This window comes from Falco cherrug, chromosome 10 (genome assembly GCF_023634085.1).
Source record: "Falco cherrug isolate bFalChe1 chromosome 10, bFalChe1.pri, whole genome shotgun sequence".
NCBI lineage: Eukaryota > Metazoa > Chordata > Aves > Falconiformes > Falconidae > Falco > Falco cherrug.
In genome coordinates this window covers 1115690-1142048 of record NC_073706.1, presented here as the reverse complement: position 1 = coordinate 1142048, position 26359 = coordinate 1115690, and the positions used below count along the sequence as shown (strand labels likewise).

Genomic DNA, 26359 nt, shown 5'->3' with positions numbered 1-26359 from the left:
CCCGGGTGCTACCAGGGCAGGGCCTGGGGCAGCGTGCCCAGGGAGCTCCGCTTTCTTTGGCATCTGGCAAAGAAGGCAGGAAGCGGCATTTTTCTGCCAGGGACATTCATCAGTTTCTGATTCCCCTCCTTGTGGAAGCCCTTCCGCTAGTAATTATTCTTCCTTCTTTCTCTCCTCTAATCTCATCTTCTTTTCCCTTCCTTCTCGCTCTGCTTCCCTCTACCCCCCTGTTTCCCCTTACCCAATATTAAGTTTCCATTTCGGGTGCAAGGGCTCCAAACATTCACCCCGACCTCCCCGCGTGGGGCATGGCTCACGTTTTCATGGATTGTTTTTCATAGTTTGTGGGGAGCGGACAGCCAGCCCCCGCACTTGGGTGGAGCACATCCTGGTGCCGCAGGTCAGCCTTGCGCAGCCTGCAGGAGTGCTGCTGGCTCTGCCCGCGGGCTGGTGTTGGGCAGCCCGTGCCACGGGCACAGCCAGCCCCGTGGTGAGCTCCGCAGGACCGTGCCCGCAGCATTGCCCTTTACGCCTGCATTGCCTGGGGTGGCTATGGAGGCTGCTGGGCTTCCTCATCGGTGCAAGTGTCTTCCTGCTGCTGTCTTCTTGTGGGTTATTTTCTACCTTCTGTTCCAGAAGTGGTTAAATTTTAGCAGTGCTTTGTTCTTGGCACTTGTGAAGTCTTTAGCTGTCTTGAAGGACAAATATGTGAGTGTACAAAGTGTCTGTAGTAACAGGAATCTAGCATCCTCCCCTGCACAGCAGCAAAGATTCACCAGCTGGTGGATCACATACCACCGTGTCCTTGCTGTGGGATGCTCCGCAACCTTTACTTGGTCCTTGCTGCAGTACCCGTAGCTGTCTCAGCTGCCAAGCCCGTGCTGGTCTTTTACATTTCACAGCTAACCTTTCATGCGTTGCATTTCCTGAACCGCTTGGTTTCAGCATATCTAGAAACCTCTCTGAAGTAATTGCTTCTGATGAAATTTCCCTGGAGATCTGAAAAGGAAGGATGGACTTTGGAGTGACCCTGAGATGCAGCATCTGGTAGGAAGGGGAAAGGGCCTATCTGATGCCTAAAGATGTTTTCTTTACTTGCTCATGCTCCTGGAAATCTTGACGTAGTCTTAGGGCACGTTCATGAAGCTGAGAGTGAAACTACTCAAAACACAGACTGTTGCCTACGATGAAATCTCACCCTTTGTTCATGGAGATTGCTAGAGCCAGCTGAAAACAGGAGTCAGATGGGGAGCCCCAGTGGGTTTAACCAGCTGCATTCCCCTGCCTCATGAGAGATGCCCCAATGGCTGTTAATGTGTCTGCTGGGAGCATTGCTCCCACCTCTGTACTTCCAGCAAAGCTGCAGCTATTGCAGGTGTGTGAGTCAGCCACTGTCCTGAGCAGAACATGGTCCCTGCAGAGAACAGAGGGGCTCCGTCACTGCATCAGCCCCTTATTTTCAGTCCCTTCTCTCCATCAGCGTGTTGCCAGGCTCTTTGTATAGACTCTGCCTCAACTGTTGCATGAATAAAATAATAATAATAATAATAATAATAATAAATGATGTAGTCAGCCCTGTCTGATGCAGATCAGCTTTCTGTTACTCATGACAGCAATCATCAGCAGTTAGGTATAGTATGTTTGAATGCTAACTCTTCTTGCTCCAATTGCAATGCAGGGCTCGGAGCATTGGGTATTTATAGAGAGAGAAACTCCTAGGCTGGAAGCGGTAGCTCTAAAGAAAGCTCTGGGAGTCAAGAAAGAAGAAGCACATGCAGGTACCTCAAAGGTGAAAACGAGTGTGAGCATATTGAGAGTGGAGATGGCAGGAGGCAAAGCCAAGGAACTGGCAGGCCAGGAAGAGCCAGCAGATGCAGCCCTGGATACCCGGACAAGAGCAAAAATGATTGCTAGTCCAGAGGATTTTGAGTCCGTCTGGGAGGATGAGATCTATGAGAAGGAAAGCAGGGGGGAGCCCAGCCAGGAGGCAGAGTGCCTGCCAGCTGCAAGCGCAGAGGAGGAGCCCCAAGGGCAGGGCGAGGAAGCAACCACCAGTGAGCCAGGTCTGCCCAAGTCACGTCAGCAGCCTGAAGAGAGGCAAAGGGCCAAGATTTTGGGGCCAGAGCCTCCTCAGGGAGAGAGTGAGGTGTTCTCCAAGGAGCGTGCTTCTGCAGCCTCCAGGAAGCAGGAGGCCAGAGTGCCGTCCACAACCACAGAGCTTGTTAAAATTAAAGTGAAGGCTGGCGACGACAGCTCAGAGACTTCTGCGAGCCAGAGGATCATCTACTTAGGAGATCCAGAGGGAGAGGAGGACAGTAATGCACACCTGCTCACAGGGGCTGGTGGACGGCTTGGCTTGGAGGAGAGACCAGAAGCCACTGTGAACATGTCTGGGGAGGGATCCGAGCACGTAGCACCTGAAGCAGAAGGGTTCCCTCCCTCTTCCTCAGCCAGTCAGCAACACAGGGCAGTGTTTGGAGAACCTGCTGAAGCACCGGAGATGCCTGGGACAGGCTGTGATGGGACCAGCCTGGCGGGACGTCCCACCATGAGGCAGGAGGAAGGGCTGCCCCTGCAGCGAGAGGAAGCATCTGCTGGGCTGGCAGGCTGCGAAGCACCCGAGGGAGGTGAAGCCCTACTGTGGTCCCGAGGGGCGGGACCAGAGGAGACACATCGGCAAAGCTCAGTGGGAGGCTTGAAGTTGTGTGACCTGGCAGGGGATGGCCGCAGGGCTGAGGAGCACAGAGGCAGCCCAGTACAGAGCCCGGACATCTGCACCGCAGTGGGGGAGCTCTCAGGAAGGATTGGGGCAGACAGCAATGAGGAGGAAAGTGCCAGAGTGGTTCTTCAGATGGAAGAGATAGAGACCAAGTCATCTCTGTCAGCTGTGCCTTGTCAGGGCCACCCTCACACCACCGTGGGGTCAGAGGGGGATAAGCCCAGCGCTCCTGCCCCTTCGCCCTTTCCCCAGCCATCCAGCCCTGTCCCTGCAGAGCCAGCCCCAGGCACTGAGCCTGAGGGCAGAAACCTGTCCCAGGGCAGTGGTCCTGTAAGAGCTGTGGGCACACCCAAGGACATGAACCCCTCAGCGGAGGTGGCACACGAGGAGACAAGCCCTGCAGTGAGCAAAGGAGCACCCAAGGACATGAGCCCTGCAGCAGAGGTGGCAGTACTTAGGGGCACTGGTCCTGAATCTGAAGAACAACCCCAAGATGTGGGCTTTGCCACATGGAAACCACAGCAAGGTGCAAGTCCTGTTGCAGGAGGTTGCAGGAGGTTGCAGGAGGTTGCAGGAGGACCACCCCAAAACACAGATGCTACAGTCAGAGACCCAGCCACAGGGGAGATGGACCCTGTTGCAGCGAGGGCAGCCCCAAGCAAAGTTCCTGCCCCAGAAGAGCTGCTCAGGGAGGAGAAGCGCACGACAGAAGAGCTCTCCCAGGACTTGGGGCCCACATCACGGAAGCTGACCAGAGTTGAAGACAAAAGTCCTTGCATGGAAGAACTGCCTCTCCAGGCAGAACCAGCAAAACAACAGACTGAGGCCATGAAAGGAGACCTGCCCCAAGAGGGTCCCAGGGCTGGAGGGCTGCCCCACAGTGCAGATCCCAACGCAAAAGAGCCACCCTGGGACTTGGAGTTTAATGTGGGACAAGATTTGCAGGGCAGGAGTTCTACCACAAGAGAAACCACCAGGGACAGGGACCTTGCTCCAGGGCAGCCACCACAGGATAAGTCTCCTCCCAGAGAAGCTGCTGATGTCCCGCACTCCCACACCCCTGTAGCAGGATTGTGTCAAGGAAGCGAGCCATTCTGGTTTTCTAACTTGATCTATGAAGGCAAGGAAGAGCTGCAAGCAAACAATGGGGCACATCAAACACAGTCTGGGTCATCGATGTGTGTGGCTGGGAGGACAGGAGCTGTGTCCCAGGAGCATGGAGATGTCACTGTGGCCACAGGTAGCTTGCAGGGCAGCGAGACCTACAGGAAAACCTCGGTGGCCTCTAAGATTAAGATGTTTGAGCAAAGCGAAACGGAGCGAAGGGCAGCCCAGGAGGGACAAGAGTGTGTGACTGAAGCTGAGACGTCAGCAAAAGCAAAGGGAAAGACAGGTCTGGCACAGGAGATGCTTTTGAACACGGGCCTCACCTCCCCGCTGGCAGTGCCAGTTACTTCAGCGGCATCCATGTCCAGTGTGGTCTCCTTGGCCCTTGAGCAAGGGGCTGGTTCAGGAGACACCTCCCAGCCCCTCTCTCTGAAGGAAGATGTTTCTGTTGACCTGGAGCATGAAGGAGAAGACAGTGCTGACCTGGCCTCCCCTGACTCTGGCTGCGAGCTCACACTGGCAGAAGCGGTGGTAACTCTTCCAATGAACTGTCCGGATGGAAAGTTCATGCGCATGTTGTGTGGCTCTTTATTATCATGTTCAGTGGCTCCTCACACATCCATTGACTGACAGCAGTGGCTTTGCATCCCCTGTCCTTTTCTGTATGTGTGTGTGGTCGGGCTTATTTGCTGAATGCAGACCCGCTGGCCAGTTGGTTCATCAGCTTTTGTTTTGTGACCCCCTCCGACATTTCGGCTCCCTGGAGAATGCCACTCGCTGAACCCAAGAGCGGGCACCCAAGCTTCATGTCCAGGAGCAAGAAAGGGAGATGGGGGGTGGCTGAAGGAGCTGTGACTCTGTCACGGACACGCACACACACCTCGCAGCAGTGTGCCCACGCTTCCAGCTTCACCCTTGCATTTCTTACGTTGATACCCCTTCTTGCTTAGCTCGCCAGCCTCACCCACCCTCCCCTGTCTTCGGCAAGCTGGTGGCTGGTGATGAAATAGCTTTCTTCGTTCTCCTAAGTGCTAGATGAGCTCCTGTAGAGTTCGTTTCCTTACAACTAACCATTTTCTCTAATCCAGAGCAAATCTCAGGAACCAAACGGGGAAGAAAAGGATTTATCTGACCCATCAGTAATATCCAGCCTGAAAGAAGAGAATCTAAAGACTGCTGTTCCAGTGGTCTTCCAGGTCTCAGTGCTGTTTTACTAACTGCTTCTTACTGTAGTATGAAAGCTCACCTTAAGCAGCTGAGGGCTGTGTGCTTCCAGCTCCTCTCCCCGTTGCAGAGCTGTTATGTATGTATTTATACATACACACACACACACATGAGAACACGTATGCAGGTGTGTTCCTCTGGAGTTTGTTTGACACTCTGTTTCTCATACCTCTCAACCTCCCAGCAGCGCCAGGGGAGGGTGGTGCTGGCACAGCCTGGCCGGTGGGGTGGATGGCTCTGGCTGTGAACGCTTGGACCAGAGTCCAGGTGGTGGGTTTCCTCTGGCATCACTTGGGCTTCGAACCATTCCTAAGGGAGATCTGCTGAGAGCAAGGTGCAAAGTTCAGCAATGGGTCTAGATGTCCCAAAGTCCAGCATGGGTGTAGACTTCCCATGGCTTCATGGCAAAGCATGGTGAGGGGAAGTGTACCCTCTGACGGCGGAGTTGAGAGGTATGTCCATATCGGGAGAAGAGCTGATGGAGGGGGGTCACCCCTTGGCTCTGATCATGCTGTCAATTACACTGACCACACACTCAACCAGGTCATTCCTTAGCTCACCGCCGGCTGTGTGGGGCTGCGGGAGGGGAGTGCTGTGCTGGTGGGGCAGGCTTAGCCCCTGGTGCAGGGCTGGGGGCAGCCCCGTGGGGATGGTCCTCCTCCCCCGGGGTGATGCTCTGCAGGGCCCACATGGCTGCTCAGTGGAATTGGCACACTCCTTCGCTTCTCCTTCACCGTGCGTGGCTGATGGGGCCCTTTTCTTTCAAACTCTTTGCTCTTTCTTTCCCTTTGTTTGTGGTTTGTTTTGTTTGTTTGTTTTTTTGAGTGCCCAACCTTACTGGCATAGATACCACTGGTGTCTGAGCTGTTTCTGAATGTCTCTTAACAGACCTGTTGTTTTGCGTACATCCGCTTCCACCGGGTGTGCTGACATGCCTCCAAGCTCGCCAAGCTTTTCTGTGTGACTGATCCTTTTTTGAGATGATTAATTACCAATAGGCTTTTGGCAAAATCAGATTGAATAACCCTTCTCCCCCACCCAACCCCTACAAAGTTGCTGCTGTCAGAAAGGTTTCAGTCTCCATGCTTGAGCTGTGTTTGATTCTACTCTGTGATGTTTGCTGCAGCCTTCTTTCTCCTCCTCCTCCCTTCTCCCCTGTCGGCACTGCGGCGCCGTGTGGTGCTCACTGTCTCCATCTCTCTCCGCCATTGTGTCTCATTCAGAGAGCGGGCTTGAGGGAGGGCACCGAGGAGAAAGCTAAGCCACCTCGGCACCGGGCTCCCGAGAGTGACACCGGTGATGAGGAGCAGGACCAGGAGAAGGACTCGGTCTTTCTGAAGGACAACCACCTGGCCATCGAGCGCAAGTGCTCCAGCATCACGGTCAGTTCAACCTCCAGCCTGGAAGCAGAGGTGGACTTCACAGTGATCGGTGACTTCCACGGCACAGCCTTTGAGGACATCTCCCGCAGCCTGCCCGAGCTGGACAAGGACAAGAGTGAAACAGAAGACGAAGGCCTGGTTTCCTTCCAGCACACTGACAAAGTAGTTCCCAGGCTGGAAGAGGATGTCAAAGGCGGGGAGAAGGTCTCCCAGCCCAGCCCAGATGTCTCCCAGCTAGAGGTACACAGGGATGCAATCCCTCCCAGGACTGTCTCAGTGCCATCATGCATCCATGTTCCTTGTCCTGCTGCCTGGTATTTCCTCACTGGTGTGCGCTCCCATGTTGGTTTGGAAGAGCATGTCTGGTGTACCTATTTTCCCCTGATGCACGCTGTCGCCTGTGTCGCATGGCTCTGCTGTGTGTTTTGTGCATCTGCCAACCAGGAGAAGTCCTCGTCTTCTCATAAGCCCTTGCGTTTGGCTGCCTACCCCGTCCCTCATATGGCTCCAGCATGTCAGCAGCTGAGCAGGGCACATGTCACTAACCAGCGGCTCTGTCCTTGTGTTTTGCATGAAGTCAGTGACCAGTTTGTGTAGTGAAATGTGCTGCCAACTAACATCTCCAGTCATGCCAGGGCTGGGAGGGATTTACAGAGTAGCTTTGGGAGCTGCTCCAAAGCTTGTGGAGGGTCACTCCTCTGCCAGGAGTGCTTATAACGGGGCTAAGAAAAATGCATGCGGCATGCGTGGAAGTTGAGTGAACGCTACAGGGAGAGGAGGCTAGAGCCAGCTCCAGCACAGCCGAAACGTAGCCTTGCCTCTGCATCAGGCCAGGGCCATCTCCTGCCCGCTCAGCATCGGGGCAGCCCTCCAGCCCTGGCAGGTAAGTCCCCAGTGCTGCCTGGAGCTGCCAGGGTAAGTCCAGACCTGGAGCCAGGAAAAAGCTGCAGAAGGAGAGGGAGCTTTTTCTGAGCCAGCCTGGAAACCCTTGTGCGGAGTATCTGATGCCGTGGGCTCCTGGGTCCCAGTGTGGCCATGGGCAGGGGTGATCAGCTCTGCAGTGCCCCGTGGCTGTGCTGGGCAGGGGAGGCCGTTGGCTCGGGAGCGCTGAACACTGGCTAAGCATCCCACATCCCACGTCCCTGTGCCAGAGCCATCGGCAGCTCTGGTTTCCTGTAGTGGGGGAGCGCTGGAAGCCTGTCTCCATTCCCCTGAGGTTCTGATGCCCTGGGTGTAACCACAGCCACCGGCAGCTGGTGCAGGTCACAAACCTGCTGTGGGGCATGAGTGAAATGGATTTGGTGCGTCTCACTTGCCTTTTGAAGACCAATTTGACCTAACCCATGGTGTCTGTAAGAAGTCTATCCAAAAAATCCCTGGGATTTCCCTGGGTTTTCACCCCAGGGACAGAGCATCAGGTCTGATGTGGGGCATGTCAGTCACACAGGGCACTTTGCGTGGTGGCCGTCTGCCCAGGGCAGCAGCCTGGCCTCTGCTCTTTGCCCAGGCAGGGCTTGACATGACATCATACATGTGTGGCACTTGCAGAGTGGGGCAGGGATGCTCTGCTTGTGGGGGTCGGCGCACAAGGAGCACTCGAGGCTGTTGGCATCGTGCCCCAGTGCCTGACTTGCTGTGTTTCTTCTGCAGTCATCAGCCCCGAAAACAGATGCTGTGACCGTCAGCCTGGGGCTGGGCATGAAGAAGCCCGAAGCAGATGACTCTGCTCCCCAGCAGGTCAGCACCACAGACACAGCCCAGGTGACCTGGTGGCTCTGTCCTCCTGTGGCCCTGCTCCCCAATGGCTCTGCCATGCCTCAGTCCAGCAAAACCTGTCCTTGGGCAGTAGCCCTGGGAAGGCAGGTGGCTGAGTGGGGGAGACGGGGGTCTCTGCTCGCCCTTGTCACGCTGGAGTCCCCAAAACATCAAACCAAAGGCCACCCAGAGAGATTCTGTGTGTGTCCCTGGCCCCATCCACCATGCCGCTGGGCAGCACTGGCACATGGAGATGTCTGCAGAGGGTGACATCCACCATACATGCAGCGTCGTGGCCCTCACTGGCTTCCTCTGGCAGCCAGAACAGCCGCACCATCCCTGCAAGTGTCACCCCCTCCCTGGCACCTCCTGGCTCACCAGGTTTCCTTTGCCCTGGCAGGTGGAAGAAGGCACCCCGGGCAACAGGGACACCACAGCCACTGCTCACACTGGCACGGCAGAGACAGCACTGGCGACCTCAGTAAGCGGGGCTGGCCCCACAAGAGGTGGGGGAGCCGCTGTCCCTTGCAGTCCCTCTGCTCCAGTGAGGGCAACTGGGGCCAGCTGTGCTGGGGGGGGACCCTGCCCCACCGTGGATGTCTGCGGAGGGTGACCTGCCGTGTTTGCCCCCGTGTTACGTCCAAGCCAACATGCCCATCTGCTCTTCTTTCAGGATCACAGCACCAGGGCTGGGAAGGGGGCTGTTCCCACGACAGACCTTCGCTCCCTCTCACCGGTGAGTGGGGGATGTGGCACCACCAACCAGGCAGAGTGGTGGGGAGGGAGGAAGGCATCCCTGTGGGACTGGGGCAGCCTGGGGTTGGTCCCACAGGGCCCCCTCCCATGTTCCCAGTGCTGGTACCCTCAGCTGGTGTGTTGGTACTAGGAAGAGCAGAAGGATGCTCAGAAGGTTGGAGAGTGAGATGGCAGGGGACGCCCTGCCCGTGGCCTTTCTCCTGTGCCAGATACACATCTTGAGCAGCTGCTGGAGGAGGATGATCCCTAAAAAATAGCCCAGTCCCTGGTGAAGTCTCACAGTGGGCTGAGATACCTTTAGCCAGGCAGGACACCCAAGGCCACACAGTCTTCTGACTCCCAGTGGAGGTGATGGCGATCAGCAGCCCTGCCCAGCAGCAGGCCTTACTGTGTAAAGTGTTTACCTACTCAGCTGCCTCATTTCGATGGAGTCAAGCCTGGCCAAACACCATGCGCTGCCCCAGGCTCATCACTTTGTGCAGCAGGGAGAACGTACCTGGTGCTGCGTGGCTGGGGCACCAGCGTAGCCTTCCCAGCCCTTGCCACGCAGAGCAGGACAGACAGAGCTAGAGGCGGCCTGAGAGCTCTGCACTTAGGGTGGCCCTGAGGATGGATGGGGATGAGCAAAATGCAGCCATGAAATCATCTCCCTGCTGCAGAGGCCCTTTCTTGCAGCTCTGTGGAAACCTCTCTCTGCCCCCCCGCCCCCCAGCTACATCCAGTTGGAAGCACAGTGCAGTATCTTTTTGGGTTTTTTCCCCCTTTGCCGCTGTCTGACCTCCTGTGCTTGGCTGAGTGGGTACATCCCGGTGGGAAGGTCCCAGCTCTTTGGGAGCTGGCACTGAGGGCTCCCCCGTGGCTGCCCCGCTGATGCTGATGCTGTCTGTCCTGCAGATCACCAGTGGCTCCACTGGGAAGGAGGTGCTCACCAGCATATTCAGTGCCACTGCGGAAACCCTCTCCACTTCTACCACTACCCACGTTACCAAGGTAAGAGCAGCTCCAAAGAGGGCAGCCAGGGGGGTCCTGATGTAAGGCATTTGAGGATGGGTGGATTTATATTGTGTTTCATACAGCAGAAAATGCCCCTCTCCTCCTTACAGATGGAAAAAGTGCATGCTGTCCTGTGGGGGACGGCAAGCCAGCGCAGCGCCCCATGGCCAGCTCTGAGCACCCCATGCTCCATTCAGCCCCACGGCGCTGCCTGTCCCATCCAGCCAGGCCTGACTGCAGGGGCTGCAGGCGTGGACAGCCAGGCACCGGCTGTTCGTCACCTGCGTGCCACCCACGGGGACAGTGAATACGTACTGTGCCCACCTCTGCTCACTGGTAGAGCAGGAGGGCAGGGAGTCGTTGGGGCGAGGGGAGAGCAGCACGCAGTGTCGCTGACCTCTTGAAGCCCACTGCAGGGGTGGAAGGGACCCCAGTTTGGGCTGCCAGCAGCATGCATGCAAGCCCCTGCCCGTGCAACTGGGTGAGTGTTCCCAGATGTACCTAGAGCCAGATGACTGGTCCCCCTGGCCCAAGAACCCACAGCACTGGTGCTGGAGCACCTTGCCTTGTGTCACCTACAGGAACCTTGTTAGCATGGGCTGTATCGGGTTCATTAGAGCCGGAGTGGTGCAGGCAAGGGGGAGTGATGGTAGAAAACAAAGGAGATGAGACTGCATCAGAGGACCTTACCCATGGCCGTTTCATTCCCAAATTAAGTGCACATAAATGAAAGCAGAAGCTCAGTGAGGGACTTGAGCAGGAAGGAGGGCTGCTCAGTACTTGCCACCTGGCCCTTTTCCTTTCCTCCCCACCTGCGAGCAGCTGTGCCTTGCCGGTTCTAACCGTGCACCAAGTCAAGGGTGTTGGGAGATACACTAAATTATGGGGGGAGTTCCTAAGGTGATGCTGGCATTGTCCCTCCTCCTGTGGGCTGAGCTACGTTCCCCAGGAGCTGGCCTGTCAGACAGCTGTGGGTGAGTGCTTTTCCTTCTTGTTGTGCAGACTGTGAAAGGAGGGTTTTCCGAGACCCGAATAGAGAAGCGCATCATTATCACAGGAGATGAAGATGTGGACCAGGACCAGGTAGGAGCAGGATGCCCTGGCTTTGCCCAGCTCTGGCTGCCCTTGGCTGCAGCACTGCATGCTTCTAGTTCTGGCTTTTACCTGTTTACTCCTTCTCTCCAAAAACTGACCCTTGAGGCCCCCAATCTATCAGCTCTGCCCAGCTCCCATCAGCGCCCACTGCAGCAGTGAAGCAGCGGTGAAGGTTACATCTCAGCACAGAGCCCAGTGATGGGATCAGCTTTTTATTTCCTTAAAACGCATTTCTAGTTGCCCTTTCTCTGTTGGAATACTCCAAAGTGACCCAGGTTCTTCCTCTCTTTCCAGCACAGTCTCACTACAGGTTGACTCACTCCAAGTGATGGTGTTTTGCACCTGCCTCCATGATGGAGGAACAAAAAATGACAAACTCTTTTGGTGAAGTAACAGACTGACACAAATCTCTAAGACTATAGGGTCATTTTCCTGTGCCTAACCCTTTGAGATTTGTTGCTTAAGAAGAAAAGTCAAAGTGCTAAAATATTTAAAAGGCTCAAAAAAAATTTAGATCTTTTAAGACCATAATAATAAATCTAATTAGATTACTATTGTAGATTCTTCTAGGGTTTTGCTGCAAGGAAAAGTGCTGCTGTTACTTTGCTTGGGTTTCAGTAGGGAACCTGGGACATAGCACATCCCTTCAGAAAAAAAACAGCAAAAGAAAGGCAGTGCATGAGGCATCCCAGTGGTGTACAAATCCCTGATCAGCGGTGGACTCCAGCCTCTTCTGCCAGGCTACTGTAGGTTCAGCTTTGAACCTCTGCATCCGTGTCCTCCTGGAATCCCACATGGCTCCAGCTGCTTTCTGTCTGCAGGTTCTCACTGGTTGACAGCAATGCACTACATGTCAGGGAAGTGATGATAAATGCCTTCATCCTTCTGGTTTCTAGGCACTGGCTTTAGCAATCAAAGAGGCAAAACTACAGCATCCTGACATGCTGGTAACCAAAGCTGTGGTATACAGAGAAACAGAACCTTCTCCAGAGGAAAGGGACAAGAAGCCTCAGGTAGGTGGAGAAGTCACCAGGTGTGATTTATACCTGCTGTGTAAGGGCTGGATGTAACTGGGCAAGTGTCTTGGACCCCCACCAGCTGCACATGCTGGTTGGCGTTGCTGCTCCTCAGCACTAAGAGTGGCAGCTCCCGCCAGCACTTCCAGCGCTATGGTGGCTCCTGGCATGGCTACCTGGTTGTGCTTAGAAAGCCGGTGCCATGCCACCAGAAGCAGTTCTGCAGATGTCACCTTGCTGTCCTGCTCAGCAGAGGGGTCAGAGTCATTTGCATGTAAAGAAGAAAGGACCTGCTTGTCCCCCTGGGGTGGGGAGGGAAAGAGATCATACCAGTTTTGTGGACAGGCCAAGAAACTTGGCTACAGGTTCTGCAAAGCCGGTCCAAAGTATCAGACAAGCGTTTGTGGGGAAAAAAAAAAAAAAAAAAGAGTGGTGGTGGTGTTCTTTAGTCCCATTCAGGTCCCCAGGCTGTCTTTTTATACACATGCAGGTGGAGGCAGCAGCACACAAGGTTTGCACCTCCCTGCAGATGCCCCAAAGCAGTCCCAGCCCCAGACATTTTTCCTAAAGGCAAAGCTGGCTTGAGGAGTCCTACTCCACTTTTAGCCCCCTGCTCTGACTCTGATGGTCACCCATCAGCTGCGTTGCTGCAGCTCCTTGGTGGTGGCACAGCCTGACAGACCTCTGTGTCAGAGCAGCTGAGGGACAGAGGAGCATAGTGGAAAGGAGAGGGGGAACTTCTGAAAGGCAGCTTCACTGCTGAAAAATGTTTGAGGAGCTCTGTCACCAGCCAGGCTGCAGGTGTGTTTCGAGAGGCCTCTTTGGAAATGGGATTTCATGTTTCTTTATCATATGAAGATTTTGACTGGCAGCTTTTAAGCCTGGAAAAGTGACCAGCTCCTTGAAAGGTCAGAAGAGGCTCTTGCATCTGCCTAATCTTACCTCCTATCGAACAGTACAAACAAGCAAGCCCAGACACTTCTGCATCACTTAGGGAGCCACCCAGTTTTAACTGAATGGCTTACAGTAAGGGAGTGGTGACTCGCTGTTATCTCCCCCACGCTCCAACACCAGCCCAGTGAATTAAGAGTGCCCGCTAATTACCAGAGGTACTGATAATTAAGTGCAAACTGTGGCCCCAAGTGTTTGCAGATTTACTGTCCGGTGCCCTCCTATGAAGAGGAACCCTTTTATAGCCAAAGAAATCAGCACCCCGTGACTGGTCATTTCCATCTGCCTTGTACAGGAATCCTGACCAACAAGTTCACAGAAGTCGGCATCTGTATTCAAACCCGTAGAACAGCGGAGAAGGAGCCTTCATGCTGGATTTGTCAGCAAGACATAGACATCCTGGCTGCAATGTTCATGGCGAGAGACAAAAATTTTTAAAAAAGGAATAGCAAATATATTATATATATATATACATACATACATACATATATATATATATATATAAAAACAGGAAACAAAATGCATCCTTGCACTGCTGCTATATGCTGGAAATGAATAGCAAACAACAACACCAACAAACAAAGCCAACCCTTTGCAGATAAATTGAAGAATTTACTGGATTGGTGATAAAATAAGATTTAAAAAATCCTAATAATAACAGTAATATTGTTAATAATACAATAAGCCACCATCTTGCATGTTACATTAAAGGATACACAATCATGAGATCATTTGTTGCACACTGAATGGAAAGGAAAACTGCTTTGCAACAAAGCAAGAAATAAGCAAACTGAAATAAAAACCCACAAGCAGAAGCAAAACCATTCCCCACTCTGAAAGAAGAGAGAAAAACATTGGATTTATTACCTTAGAGTTATTTTCCGATTCACAAGTGTCGTTTTGCCCTTCTCCTCATTCCATGCTGGTTCTTTTGCATCTTTTGGGGTTCTGTTAACTCTCCCCTTCCCTTTCTTATCTTCTTCTCTGTGCACTTGTCCAGCCTCTTGTTCTCTGAAGGTTATTTAAGAATGGATTTCATTTCAAACAAAACAAATGATACGTATATGGTTTCTCATTTATAAAAAAGCAGCCTGTAGGGGTTTCATATGGATGTGCATTTAAGTTATGTATATTATTATATATATATAACAAGGGGGGAGGGAGGGAACAATACTGAAATAATTCAACAGTACTGGTAAATTTGACAACATTTTTAAATTATTAACTCTTTGATTGACTATGGTGGGTGTATTTTGAGACTCTTAGATCACACATGGGACTCTCACTCCCGCAAGAAGAGAATGGGGAAGGTTTCAGCCACTGCTGTTTGCGAGGGAAAGGGGAGAGGGCAAGAGATGGGAGATGTCCCACCAGCTGATCTGCAGTGTATGGTGGTTGGATTTGGAAGGTCAGTGGTGGACTTGGAGGGGCAGGGAAGGAGGTTGAGGCTGCAGCTCTGGCAGCTGCAGGCAGAATCATCTCCCCAGTCCCTAGCCAGAGCCATGTGAGTCAGCTGGGAGCAAGGTGGCAGCTGCAAGGTTGCACCCATTGCTCCTTTCCAGCCCACTGAACTGTGCTGGTGGTTGGAGTGGGTTTGCTTTGTTTCTGGATCCCAGTAATGAAGTTACTTGAGCTTTGTAGCAGGGTTGAAGGCAGAGGGGTTGTTTCAGCCCTGCCTGCCCCACTGCCTGGGTTGTGATGGTAAGGGCTGCCTGAGGCACTGTGGGCTGGTGACAGCGATGGCAGTCCTTCCACCAGCCTGCCTAGGGGTGGGCAGTGGAGAGACTGTGCTGTCTCCATCACTGCAGAGCATCCCCAGCATGCCAGGCTGGACCAGAGAGCCCAGGCCCTCTGCATAAGAAGGTGCATGTTGAGGAGGTGTCAGTGGAGCTGCTTTCCCCCGGCTCATCCCAGCTCAGCATTTAGCCACAGGCTTCCTCTACAGCTGCCTTTGGAAGGGGATCTTGGGCCAAGCCCAGGGCCTCGTACACTGTGAACCAGGCAGTTAGGGTAGACCTGGAACCAAAATCAGAAAGGAAAGGAAATAAATGGGTTTCCTTCTTGGAATCATCTCTGGCTCCTGTGGAAACAGAAGGGCCCACAATTCTGCACCATTTTGCCTTTAGTCTCCCACCCCTCACACAGACTGTGCCCAGAAATAGGTGTGTTTTGTCAGGTCCTGCAACGGCTCGGAGGATGACAGCGAGCAGGAGAGCCTGTACCGTGAGGATGTTGTGGGCAGACCCCGCTCACTGCCTTTGATGTCCCAGGAGAAAGCCTGCTCCCTGGCAGCCAGGGTGCACCAGTTGCTTGCTAGTACGGCTCCGTAAAGTCTGTTCTTCTGGCAGAGAGGTTTCTTCTGCAAGCATAAAAGGCATGAGCACAGGCTGCTCGGGAAGCAGACAGAGCTGCTGGCTGGCACCAGTGCTGCCAGGTCGTGAGCATCTCCCCAGCTTACATCCAAGCGCCTTCAGCTACTTTTAAAGACTAGGCCCCCAACCAAAAAAGAGTTAAGGCAGTTGCAAAGAGGCTAATTTTCTCTCTTTCCTTTTTTCAATTCACCCAAACCAGCTGTAATCAGCAGTGGCACTTTCAGAGAGAGGTGGTGGTGGAGGAGTTGTGGTCTGCACATGGTGCTGGTGTTCATCAGCACATAGTGTGTTTCATACTTGGAGGAGCCCACCTGGCTTTGATGCCTTTACAACCTACCAGAAGCTACTATGAAACTAGATACTTGCTTTTGACATTGTGTACAGTTATAAATTTGATGGTTACTGTTAAAATCAGTGGCCTTACAGAGTTAGACTTGATGTGCGCTTGGACTGAAATGAGTTCCGTTTGGAGTGAGCAGATCCAGTCCCTGGCTTCCGCAGTGTGTTTGATGGGTGGTGGTGTTTAAAAAACTTAAAAAAAAAAAAAAAAAGAAAAAAAAAAAGAAAAAAAAGGAAAGAAAAAAGCTCACTGCTTGTTTGCCTGGGGAGGTGTGGGTTTCTGCTGCTCAGCAACAACTGAGGCCCCTGTGGGCTCAGCTCCCCCAGCCTGCTCATCACCTTGCCTCCGTTTCAGACAGCTGATCACTGCTTGTTTTCTTCCAGGGGCCTTTCTGTTGAAAGGGGTGGGAGACCCGAGTGCCTGTTTTTACCTGATCCCACAAATTCATTCCAAACCTGGCCTGCGATTGCCTGAGTAATAATAACAGTAACAATAATATTTATTTTTATTTGAGAAGCACCTTACCAACCAACTGCAATGCCTCTGTTGTTCCTTCACTAACTTTCCTTTTCTCTTCCTTTGTTCTCCCTCTCCCCCCTTCAGTCATACTCCTTTTAAGTGCTTGGTGGTGTATGCGTGTGTGCTCACTGTTCTTGTATTCAATGAAAGTGAAATAAATGTGTTTGATGCTAAATCAGCTTGGGGCTTCAGTGGACTCTTTCCTACCAAGGGGACAGACAAGTGAAGGGGGAATCTTGCAGCCAGGGTCTCTGCACACGGATATACTGGACTCTGCTCTGCCTAAAGTGAAGATGCTGCCAGGCTAAGTATTGCAGCTGGTGGAGCTGGCAGTGGCTTCATGTGGTGGCTGCGACCCTCATATGCAAGTGTGTGGTAGTTGGAGGTGGTTGTCAGGATGCTCAAAACACAGAGGAGGTGGCAGCTGTCCCTGAACCTGGCTGTTCCAGAAGGGAGGACGCGGTGCTGTGAGAGCATCTGTCCTGCTGCAGGGCCTGCTGTGTCTTTCCTGCTGAGAGGGTCTCCATGCGTCCGTCCTGCTGCGGGGCTCTCGGTCCCTTTGTCCCATGGCAGGGCTTTTGGTCCCCCTGTCCCATGGCAGGGCTCTCATCCCCGGCTGGGAGGATAGGGCCTCGGGGAGTGGCTGCCAGCGGGGTGCCGGGGGCAGCGCGGCCGCCTCGGGGGGACACTGAGGCTAAGGGGAGCAGCCGCCGGCCGCGGGGGGCCCAGGGGAAGGACAGCCGGGGCTGGGCCTCGGGATCCGGGGCTGAGCGGGAACTGCGGGCCGCGGGCGGGACCTCCTGCAGTGCGGGGCCCGGCACCGCTCGGAACGGCCCGGAAGGGCTGTGCCCCCGGAACGAATGTGCCCGGAGCGGCCGTGCGCCCGGGCGCTTTCCAGAGCGGACCGTGCGGGCTCGGCGGCGGCGGCGCGGCGGTTCCGGGCCGGTGGGAGCGGCCTGCGCTGCCCATGGCGGGCCCGCGGCTGGAGCCCGAGCTGGCCCGGCAGCTCTTCTTCGAGGGCGCCGCGGTCGTGGTGTTGGGCTTGCCCGAGGGAGCCGAGTTCGGCATCGACTACAGCGCCTGGACCGTGGGGCCCCGGTTCCGCGGCGTCAAGATGATCCCGCCGGGCATCCACTTCCTGCACTGCAGCGCGGGGCGGGCGGGCGGCAGCCGGGAGACGGGCCCGCGTACCGGCTGCTTCCTCAGCCTGCAGCGGCGGGAGCGGCGGGTGCTGCGCTGGGACACCTGCAGCGAGGCAGTGGGGCTGGCGGCGCCGGCCGCGGGCGAGGCCGAGGCCTTGGCGGAGAACCTGCAGGAGATGGACCGGTTCCTCGGGCCCTACCCGTACGAGACCCTGAGGAAGTGGGTCTCCCTCACCAGCTACATCAGCGAGGCGGCGGTGGAGCGGCTGCAACCGGAGAGCGGGCGGATCTGCGCCTTCTCGGAGGTGCTGCCGGTGGCGGCGGGGCGGCACGCCAGCGAGCGGGCGGAGCAGCGCCGGCCCCGCTTTGACGCCGAGTGCCGCAGCTACGCCGAGGGGCTGGCGCGGCTGCCCCGCATGGAGCCCAGGGCCGGCACCGAGATCAGGTTCACGGAGCTGCCGAAGCAGACGTACCCCGACGGAGCTACTCCGGAGGAGATAACCAGGCACAGCATGGACCTCAGCTACGCCCTAGAGAGGGTGATCCGCCAGCGGTACGCCGGCCAGGCTCTGGAGCTGCTCGGTGAGTACCGCCGTCGCCCCGCACCGCCCCCGTGGAGAATGAAGTCATTTCTCTGCGAAGGGAGAGCCCCGGGACGAAACCCGCCCCTGCTCCGTGTGCCCTGCGCCCTCGGCAGCTCTCTGGGCTGCCGCTCGGATGTCTGTGGGGTTTTAGCAGCTGCAGGGCCCTTTGGCTCCGGACACCGAACACCAGCCTGTCACATCTGCCTCTCTCGCTCCAGGGTGCTGCTCTTGCAGCCCAGGTCGCCTCAAATTCAGTCAAAAGTAGCAATTACAAGTGGCCGCAGGTTGTGTAGAGGGGGCCTGTCATCTGGCACCAGCCTGTTAAGCTCTGTCATCCAGAGTTCTCGCTTATGGAGCCCTGGGAGCATTGAGTGGGCTGAACATCACGATTTTCAGATTCTCGTTCCCTTTCGGGTAGTGAGGTGGTATTGGGCCTCCCAGCAGGCAGCTCCCACGGCAGTAGCTGGTCCTTTCCCTGGCTGGAGCTCAGCTATGTGCTGCTGGTGACTCTGTGGCAGAATTTGGGCTTTGCCAGCCCAAGGGCTGTGGCTCCCAGTCGCAGGTCTGAGTTACCCACTAGCCTTTTCTGACAACTTGTGGTATGGATAAATATGAAATCTATGGAGGTCCTGGAGTGTGGTTGTGTTTGTGGCAGGTTGGAGGGAGGACTTGGGAACCCAGCTGAGCTAGAGCCTTGAGGCTGCTGAGGTTTGAAATTGTATTGCCTTTGGTTTTCCTTTCTTCCATTTTCCCTGCATTAATGTTGTAAAATTTATTCTTTATTGAAATTAACAAAGACAGTTCTAGGATATACAAGGAATGAATTATCATAGGAAATGACGATGCCATCATTCTGGCAAAGTACCTGATGCTAAGCGTCCAGTGAGGTGAACCCTGGCTCTTAATTCAACAAGATAAAAACATCTATTAATGTACTGCTCACCTCTCCCAGTGTTCCCACAGCCCTTGCGTTCAAGGGCGGTAGCATTTGCACTCCTGTGTGGCTCTGGAAATCCAGGCACAGGTGGACTGAATGCTTGCAGAATAACAGCAATGTCTGATTTCTTATTTGGGTATCATTTTGAGAACATGGATGACGGTGGAAGGCCTCAGGTGGCTGTTTATCATCTTTGGGGAGTGATTTTACAGGCAGACTAATTACAGTTACAGGTGGACCTACCTGATGATCCTTTGCATTTTATCCAGCTGGAGAGCAGAGCATTAGGAAATAGTGTTCAGAGTATTGCTTGCTGTTAGCAGAATCACTGGAAGGGCAGAATGCGTGTGCAAAAGGCAAACCTGGAATTCTATGCAGTCATTTGCAGCATTTTTGAGAGGACACATACCTTGGATATGTTTTCAGTCTTATGTGTGTTTTGTTTTGTTTTCCTTTGCTGAATATGCACAGCTGAGTTGCAGTTTGCTTTCATCTGTTTCCTGATTGGGAATGTATATGATGCATTTGAGCACTGGAAAAGGCTGTTAAACATCCTGTGCCGATCTGAAGATGCCATAGGGAAGTATCAAGACCTTTACATCAACCTAATTTCTGTGCTGTATCACCAGCTCAATGAAATCCCAGCTGACTTTTTTGTGGATATTGTCTCCCAGGACAACTTTTTAACCAGCACCTTACAGGTATGTTTGCAACTATCTCTTGAAAAATGGGAGTGGGAGGAGAGGCCGTATTTGAGCAATATTTTAGGAGAAGCTGCAAAAGGAATTAAGTTACTGTTGAGCTGCATGGGAGATAGCGAGACTAAGCACGTATCTAAGCTTGTTTTTTTCTTTTACTTTTTCCCTGTGTTAGTTACAAAGAAATGCCATTTGCTTGTTATCTCAGAGTGTGACCTGTTCCAGCTATGCCTAGAAGAGTCTAATGCAGTATAAAATTGAGTTAGTCTGCATGCAAAGAGGCCAGAAAAGTGAGGCAACAAGAAGAAAGGCTATTGAAGATGGCTGTAACAGAGAATGAGGACTATGTCTTTTTTGTTATGTTTTCCTTGCAAGTAGTGCTGAAAGTAGCCTGCTACACTGGCATGAGTCCTAGAGTTCTGGAGTAGTACATCTAATGTGACTGAACTGTACTGGCATACTTTTTCTAAAATTTTTTGAGGCCTTTGACTACATAAAGCTGTACAGCTGTAAAAGAGGCTGAGAAAGTGCAAGATAATATTTGTTTATTTTCTCCCAATCACCATTCATCCTGTAAATAAAAACCCCAAAACTTTGGCATAAGAGACTGATGATGCTGATTTTTGGTCAGCTTGAATAGTACGCTTAGTGTGCCGGGAAGTTGCAGTGAAACCTTATTGAGCTTAGGGCATTGGTAGTATTTAAGAAGCTTTTCCATTCCTGTTAGCCTTAAGCAAAGCTGAAGACTTCCTATAATAAGTTGTTACGCAGAGGGAATTTATGGTTAATCCATACTGCAGAAAACACTGCTCCTACTGAGACAGGCATAGGCAAATCTGTAGTTCAGCACTAGTGAAACCAGTTACTCCCACTGATTGTAACCATGCTAACATTTCAGCAAACAGACTAAGCAAAACTTGGTTTAAAAAAAAAAAAAAAAAAGGCCCAAACCAGATACACTGGTGATGCTCAGCAGTGGAAACTTAATCCCAGCAAAACCAGTATTAAGTTATGTTGCAGGTGCTTGATGCAAATTGGTAGTATCTTCTCCATTCTCAGGGAGTGGTTACATTTCTCTGCTTGTAACTCCCAAGTTCTTGCTGTAGATTTGGGGAGGGTGGAGGTGTTTGTTTTTAGTTTGCTGGGTAAAATTTTATGGGAAGCATTGCTTTTAACAAATTTTAACAAAATCACTTTCTTCTCTTTTCTGGAATTTGGATTCATAAAAGTCTCAATTTTTTTAAATCTTCATTTTAGTTGCTGGGTTTTTTTCGTCATTACAGGACTGGAGAGCCTACCTCTATTTGCAGCACGCTTGCAGAGCAACACTTTGCAAGTGCCAATTTACAGCAGTACAATGAATGTGTCAAATGGCCCTTCTTTCCATCTGATGGGAATTTTGGGAGCACCCCGCCTTGATGGTTATCTTTCCTTTTTGGATACCTGAGTCTTGTATGCCCTTGGAATTCATCAGTCTGTGTTTTTGACTTAAGAAGCCAATGCCTTTAGGTGGCTGTGCTGTCTTCAGCGATAACTGTTAAGCCCTAGCAAGAGTCACCACATTCCTAGTAACAAAGAAGAAATTTGTCTTACGGTTGAACTGAGCCTCTCCTTGCTAAAAGCTCTTTTCTCTGTTCCTGTGGGATTTCCCTGATGTGCTGAAATAGTGCCAGGGAACCTCTGGGACTTACCTTACCCAGTCAGTTTAGGTACACAGCCATCAGACTTAACATTGTCTTGACTGGGTGTGGGCAGGTACAAAACGGTGTGTGTGGGGGGAGTGTATTATCTCTGTTAGCTTTTGCTCAGCTTTGAATGCAGCAACTTTATTTTTGGAGTTTGATCCAAGGCACGCATAACCTCCATTGAATATGCAGCCCTAACAATGCTTAAAGAAAAAAAAATTGATTAAATTACTAATTTAATGTGAAATTCATTGAGGAGAAGTGGGAAGTATAATCTTTTTTTTTAATAGCAGCCTTGCTGTGTTAGAATTCTGTTATAAAGAGACAGTTTCATGGTAGAATGAACAAGGAAAAGGCAAATGATTATAAAGCAATGAACTTTGCTTCTCATTGTCAGTGTTTTATCCAGCTGTCAGTAAGTCTCTCCCAAGTTAGCGCCTGCTTTTTCCCCTGGAGTGCTTTCCCTTCACTTCCATTGTGCAGTCATTTTTTTTGGCCTTTGAAATACAAGTTTCTTCCTGTGGAAATGAATTCTGGATCACAAGTTCTGAAGAGGAGCAGAAGCAGGCTGATGAGAGATGGACTCTGTGGCTGAGCCTTGTTTGTTGATATACAGGTGCTTTAACTCCAAAGTGCTAACAGAAGCTGTACATTTTGTGAAAAGTTAATGGATCTCTGTGTGTTTAGGTGATGGAGGGGAGCCACCCTTAAAGGTTAGTCCAGATTTCAGTGCCCTGTGTTCAAGGGAATGGCTGTGCTGGGGGTAACTGGATCTTTTCCAGAGAGCTCCCATTTGTCTCTTACCTTCAAGGTCATTTTAGTAAGTTTCCTCTGTATCCTAAGGTGTTGGTGTTACCATATTACCAAAATACTTTGAGGGATCTCCTGGTCCATGCAACCATGAAAAAGATGGATATAATTACCTGTTGGCCTTTTGGACACATGCTGTAAAATCGGCTTTGTGGCAAATGAAAACTGACAGTCCTTTTTTTGTTGGGGTTTTTTTTTTCCTTCTGCTTAGACATTTTTCTCTGTTTACACTTCACGTATTTCGGAATTCCATAGTACATATTAACAAAGTTATTACCTTAGTGCAAATATTTCTAACGCCGACTCAGTGGAGTGAAGGCAGGATGTCTGTCTTGGCTGTGGGGTGAGAGGAGAAGTGTGTAGGCTTTGTTTACATAGCCCCAAAGCTGGAGGGTTTCCAGGGTGGTAGATCCCTTACCAGCGGCCTAACCTGAAACGTTTCCTGGTTGATGACACCTCTGTAGGAAAGAGACGCACAGCTTGTGCCATGGCTGAGTTTTTACTGACCTCTGCTCTTTTCTTTTAGGTGTTTTTTTCCTTCACGTGCAGTGCTGCTGTTGATGGGACCCTAAGGAAGAAGGCTGAAAAATTCAAGGCTCACCTAACAAAGAAATTTAAATGGGACTTTGAGGCCGAGCCTGATGATTGTGCTCCCATAGTGGTAGAACTTCCTGAGGGTGTGCAGGTGGACTAAGCACAATGCTTGCTTGGAAACAAACAGCTTTTTAAAGTCACTCTTTCTCCATATCTTTTCCAACCATGCCAGATTCCTAAAGTCTGTTTCTGAAGTTGTCTCTGCTTTCTGCTGTAGAAGCAGATGTGGAAAACCCAGGAAGATTCCTAACTTTGTGAGAAGACCAGAATTATTGGAGGAGTTTGTCATATGGCTGCTTTGGACACCTGGGTTTTTTTCCCCTAGCTCTTCTGCAGCATCTCCTCGTTCTGTACTCTGCTCACCTCTAGATCCCTGGTCCCTTCTGTCCTCCTGGGCTGGAGGTGACCCCTGTTTGGAGAGCATCTGTGGTTTACACTTGAAGCCTTTGCTGCTCTGATTTGATGCTTCCTGAGCGAGGAGTGTAAGCCCACATGACTGGTCACTGCAGCTTTTGACAGCCCAAACCCAGGCTGTGACCTCCTGCATTACAGGGGTGTAAGCACAGCTGTTTCAAAACTGTGTTGGATGCTTCTGCTGGTCACTGTAATTTATTGCAATAATCTGTTGTGGAGGAGGACTCAAAGCCACAGCAAAACTCCTCCCATTTCATGCCCCTAATCCTGAGGTATCTTATTCCTCCCATTCTGTTAAAGCCTTTTGTATTTACTGCTGACACTCTGTTTAGCCTGACGTAAAAGAAAGTTAACCGTTTGCTAACAAGAAATAGAATTATTGGGCAGCAGTCACCCAGGTCTTAAAGAAGAGAGCCAGCGTAAGATTAAAGGTCAGACTTCCACATGAACTGGATCCTCTGTTTTGTTATAATTGGAAATAGTATTTTCACTGGTGGCAGTCTCTTCTTCCTCCCCATTTCCCATGAGTAAGCTCTAAGAAAACTTGTAGTGCTTGTTCAGAGCTGCACAGGGACTTAGTCCTACCACTTGCTTGTTACTCTCTTGGCTGTTAGAGTCCTTCAGGAATTTGTATGCATGTCTAACAAGATAATGCTGGTTTTTAGTCTTTTATAGCTCAAAATAAATCTCGAGAACCTTGTCTACAGAAAACTTTTGTATGAATGTGGTTTTTAGTTATTTAGCCAAAGTTTACAGTACAGTGACACTGCCCTCTCTTTCTTATTGGAATGTTCAGTGTCCTCAGAAGTAACACCACAGTGGTATCTGTGACATCCAAGTGAAATGGTACATGGCACGGCAGGAAGCTCAGTGTGTTCTGGGAAGAAGGTATGTGATGTGGTGTTTCCAGATAATCTGGAACTTGCCACGGGAATCGGCTGTCAGAAGCCCTGTCTGCTGCTCAGTGCTGTTTCCTCCCTTTCCTCAAGGGCTCTGCGCTCCATTACTCCAGTGGCTTGGTTTGTCCAGTTTAAACAGACTCCGTATTGAGCACAGGCCCTTAGGCAAGTGTTTTGTTCTTAAGTCTTTCTTACCATGCTTTCTTGTCCTGAAGACCCTAGAGGTCTTTTGTACAGTGGTTTGTGCTCTCCTCTTGTTGTCTTGCCCTTTGTATTCACAGGCAGTGCTGTCTTTCCAGTTGCCTGTTGGACAAATCATTTGTAATGAATGGTCCCAACTTTGATGAAAGATACCTTTTTGGTGTGTTGGCTCTTTGCACCAACCTGATGACAGGTTTTGTTGTTTTGGAGCAGAACACTGATCACTGATGTAAGCAGCGAAGGTAGCAGAGAGCCTGGGGACCTGCCTGTCTGGAAGGGAGAGGAACAGTGCTCTGGGTCTGCAGAGGCTGCAGACCAGGCTGGCCAGGCAGTGTCAGTGCTTTCCAGGCTGTCCTGGCAATGCTCCCAGTTGTTTGATGGGTAGGTTCATTTGAGTGCGTCTTTGTTAAATCTCAAAAACAATAATGGAAAATTCAGTTCCAAAGTATGTAGTAGTCAGGTTCCCATAATGACTGACGTTTATAGCAACTGAGAAAAAAGAATGTAATTGTACTTCCATTGTGCTTTTTTTCATTTTGCAAGGTTGTAATAGGGAGAGGTAATATCTATTATTAGACGCACAAAATAGATGAGGAAGAAACAGGCCTTAGGGGACGCAGTCCCTTTGTTAGGTATGAAACAGAAGCAGCAAACTTTCAGCTAAATACAAGGTGAGGTGTTCAGAATTTAACTATTATAGGACTCAATTACACCCTTTGAGGGAAAAGGGAAGCTGGTGCATAAGAATCAATGTATGTTGGATGCTTGCAAGGGTGGAGTTACAAATTTGGGAGGGAAAAGAGTGCTGCTGTTCCTGTTGAAGTCAGCAGGAAGGAGGCTATAAAAGGAAAGTGGTAACATGTAACAGAAGGAATATTTTCTTGCCCTTACGTAGCCTTAGGCCAGCTATCACTATGATAACACTACCCCTTCTTGCAGCTAAGATGAATATAATGATCTGAAAGCAAAAGCAAGATTGTGTGTGTGTAAATACGCATTACTGCCAGCTAATGAAGTGTAATATGTGATGTGTTTGCAACACTGATTCAGCAATGAATTAGGGTCAGGACAAGCGGCTTTTGGTGCGTTGTGAAGTGGCACTGAAGCATGAGGTACATTGGCCTCCTGCTTATGTGGAGAGTTGTCCAGCTGCCAGAATTGTGCAAGTGAGGCAAATTGGCATCATTCCTCTCCTGTAACATGTGCTTTCACTGCAAATTCTGCTGGAGCATGGGCCCTGCTTAGCCCTAGGTGAGGCTAATCACTTGTGAATCAGCAGTGGCATGAGCTCACCAGTGGATACCCCCAAAGATGCACTGCACACGGCATTTGCAATGTAAAGCCCAGTGGGAGTGTATTCAACCCTGAGAGCTGCTATTCTTTTTTTTTTTTTTTTTCTTATCCCCCCACCCCCGCTTTCCCCATAGGTTCAGTAAGGTTAGCCAAACCAGAGTTTTGAGATTGGGTGATACGTGCTCTGTGCGGGGCCTCTGTGTTGTCCTGCACCACATTGCTGCTTGTTTCATCGACCTTGCAAATTCAAAGATGTGGGATATGTTGCCTGAGGCTGTAGGAAGCCACCTTCCTGTCCCACTATTGTAGCACACCTGGTTTTTTTTATTGGGAAGAGAAATGGCACATCTTGCTCTGTCAGGTCACGCAGCTTCCTTTGCAATTTCCACCATCCAGCTGCCAAAAAAGCAGACAGACCACTTCTGTCTTTTTTCAGGTGGATTGCTGCCGATGATTTCAACATGTCACTGATGAACATCCGCAGTGTAGTTTTGCAGTTCAGATTGTGGTTTTGTGTGGCAGCTGTCTCAGCAATGCTTTAACTCCTGTGGCAGCAAGGCTTGCAGACCTTGAACATCACCAAGTTCACACAGTGTTGGATGTTACCCAGACATGCAGAGGTGGTGGTCCTGTTCCGCAGCTCTGGTACTCTAAATGCAAACTAAAGGTGAAAGGAAGCAGGTGAGGGAAGCTGTAGAAAGCTGTCAGTGACTCTGCAGCTTGTTAGTGCTGTGGTTTTAAATCTGAAGTGAGCCCAGGGTTTATTATGTGAACCAGCAGCTCCCTTGGTGGTTTCACTTTTACTGCTTAAGGGTAAGTTGAATTTTTGGTTATTTGCTCAATGTTTTCTTACGGTAACCCTAGTCATTCTGT

General features: G+C 51.3%; 2 protein-coding genes across 9 annotated transcripts in view; both read left to right on the top strand.

Moving 5' to 3' along the window:
• Nucleotides 1-16408, top strand: part of EPB41L1 (erythrocyte membrane protein band 4.1 like 1) — a 62817-nt gene extending 46409 nt beyond the window's left edge. For 3 of the 7 annotated variants that reach the window (XM_055722265.1, XM_055722263.1, XM_055722261.1), the window contains 8 exons: nt 6274-6672; nt 8083-8169; nt 8588-8668; nt 8861-8923; nt 9838-9933; nt 10939-11019; nt 11928-12044; nt 13294-16408. In XM_055722265.1, coding sequence (XP_055578240.1) covers nt 6274-6672; nt 8083-8169; nt 8588-8668; nt 8861-8923; nt 9838-9933; nt 10939-11019; nt 11928-12044; nt 13294-13302 — 933 coding nt within the window. In that variant the 3' untranslated portion in view covers nt 13303-16408. Of the gene's footprint in view, nt 1-3328; nt 4358-4914; nt 5023-6273; nt 6673-8082; nt 8170-8587; nt 8694-8860; nt 8924-9837; nt 9934-10938; nt 11020-11927; nt 12045-13293 lie in introns of those variants that run through there. The other 4 variants (XM_027799319.2, XM_055722262.1, XM_055722264.1 and 1 more) reach the window with 4 other exon arrangements.
• Nucleotides 16409-17127: 719 nt separating this feature from the next.
• On the top strand, nt 17128-23804 carry AAR2 (AAR2 splicing factor). 2 transcript variants are annotated; one of them, XM_055722267.1, is made up of 3 exons: nt 17128-17953; nt 19364-19593; nt 20874-21658. In XM_055722267.1, the coding sequence occupies exons 1-3, from the start codon at nt 17197-17199 to the stop codon at nt 20949-20951; spliced, it is 1065 nt and encodes a 354-aa protein (XP_055578242.1). In that variant the 5' UTR covers nt 17128-17196; the 3' UTR covers nt 20952-21658. The 2 variants fall into 2 exon arrangements, with proteins under 2 accessions (XP_055578242.1, XP_005435057.3); XM_005435000.4 differs by lacking the exon at nt 20874-21658 and adding an exon at nt 22612-23804 and having other exon boundaries at nt 17131-17953.
• Nucleotides 23805-26359: the final 2555 nt, after the last annotated feature.